Source organism: Acanthisitta chloris, unplaced genomic scaffold (genome assembly GCF_000695815.1).
Source record: "Acanthisitta chloris isolate BGI_N310 unplaced genomic scaffold, ASM69581v1 scaffold3093, whole genome shotgun sequence".
Lineage (NCBI taxonomy): Eukaryota > Metazoa > Chordata > Aves > Passeriformes > Acanthisittidae > Acanthisitta > Acanthisitta chloris.
This window is the reverse complement of record NW_008666384.1, coordinates 1-1565: the sequence shown is the minus strand read 5'-3', so window position 1 is coordinate 1565 and position 1565 is coordinate 1. Positions and strand designations below refer to the sequence as shown.

Sequence of the window (1565 nt, the reverse complement as noted above, 5' to 3'; positions counted from 1 at the left end):
CTTTGCCCCCACTGTGGCTGGTACAAGCCAAGTGCCCTTGGCCTCCTGCCCACCTGGGCACACCTGGGCTCATGTCCAGCCTCTGTCACAGCACCCCCAGGCTCCTTTCCAGCTCTGCACCCTCTGCCCCAGCCTGGAGTGCTGCAGGGGTTGGTGTGAGCCCAGTTACCACAGGTTAAAAGTGAAGCTGCTCACATTGGGAAGGCTCTGCACGCTGGCAGGAGGGACTCTGGCATTTGCCCACAGGGTTTGTCTCCCCAGTTTGCTGTTGTTGGAGGTTCTGAGCTGCTGAGGTGGTGCAGAACAGTTCCTGATCCCAGCCCCAGGATTTGCACTTCCTGCAGAAGGGAAAACATGAGATGAAGCAGGAAAATGGTGAGGACAAAGAACAGAGTCACACACTCAACACTCGTTCCCGTGCCATTTCTCTCCCACACTTTCACCCTCATTTGACTATGCTCACTCCCTTCAGTTCCTTCTCACCCCTCAATCTCCCTCCTCTCCTTCCCTCCCTTGCAGGGGGTGACACCCTGGGGCAGGAGGGTGGCACCTACTCTGCACAGTGGTGTGTGTGATGGGGTTGTACATGGCCACGGTGACCTGTGGCCTGAGCACAGCTTCCCTCTGGCTGGATCCCGTGGGCTGCATCCCAGCTGGGGCTCCAGCCTGCACAGCTGGAGGGTTCAGGGCAGGAGGGGTTGGTTCCCTCTGGCCCTTCCTGGTGGGTACAGGCACAGAGCTGGAGTCTGGGAGGAGTGTGCTGGATTCAGACAGGCTTGGCTGAGTGCTTTTTCCCTGCCCTTGCTCCTTGGGAAGGCTCTTTGGTTTCTTTTCAAGGATCATCTGCAGAGAGGAAAGGCTGGTGAGGCTCAATGCAGTAGTGACACAGCAAAGGAACAAACAGTGAAGCAACACAAGTACTTCTCAGCATCTGCAATCTGTTTCACAGGGTGGGTAACAGGACAGTTGTGTAACTAGATGGTCCTCAAGGTCCCTTCTGACTGACACCACTCTGTGATTCCATGATCCCAAGACTGTTGGATCCAGTGTAATGTATTTCCTTCTAGCCCAGTCTTTCTCAGACATCTGAGAGACTTGTCCCACTGGGAATTTAGGCTTTTCACTGACTATGCCAGTGTGGAACTGCCTGATCTACCCCAGGGGGCAGCTGTATGGACAGCCCAGGGGAATACAGAGAGAGCCCAAGGGCAGAAGTGAAGAGTGTGGAGGAATGGCAGGTTACCTGGAGCATTCAGATGTGGGAAAACAGGGTAGGAGGAAGTACCTCGTACAGCTTATTTCGGTACTCTGCCACAGAGAGCTGGACATCATCCCCCAGGGGAAGGACCACATCATAGTCCAGGGAGGGCTCCCTGGCAGGACAGTGGAACCTGAGGAGATGAGAACACATCATGCCACTCACTGGCTGAGGTTCATGAAGCCTAAACAATCTCCTGGACATCAGAGAAAATGAAGAGTTATCTCTGCCTTTTTTCTCTCTAATGTGCTCAAAGAAAATGTATAGAATCACAGAATCCTAAAATCAACCAGGTTGGAAAAGACCT

The 1565-nt window shown here is 53.7% G+C and overlaps 1 protein-coding gene across 1 annotated transcript in view; it reads right to left on the bottom strand.

Annotated features, from left to right (window-relative positions):
• Positions 1–1391, bottom strand: part of LOC103799731 (mitogen-activated protein kinase 15-like) — a gene marked incomplete at its 5' end in the record, with an annotated part of 3127 nt that extends 1736 nt beyond the window's left edge. The window contains 3 exons of the mRNA XM_009072080.1: positions 196–338; positions 555–843; positions 1286–1391. Of these exons, the coding sequence (XP_009070328.1) occupies positions 196–338; positions 555–843; positions 1286–1391 (538 nt within the window). The remainder of the gene's footprint in view (positions 1–195; positions 339–554; positions 844–1285) is intronic.
• Between the last annotated feature and the right edge of the window lie 174 nt (positions 1392–1565).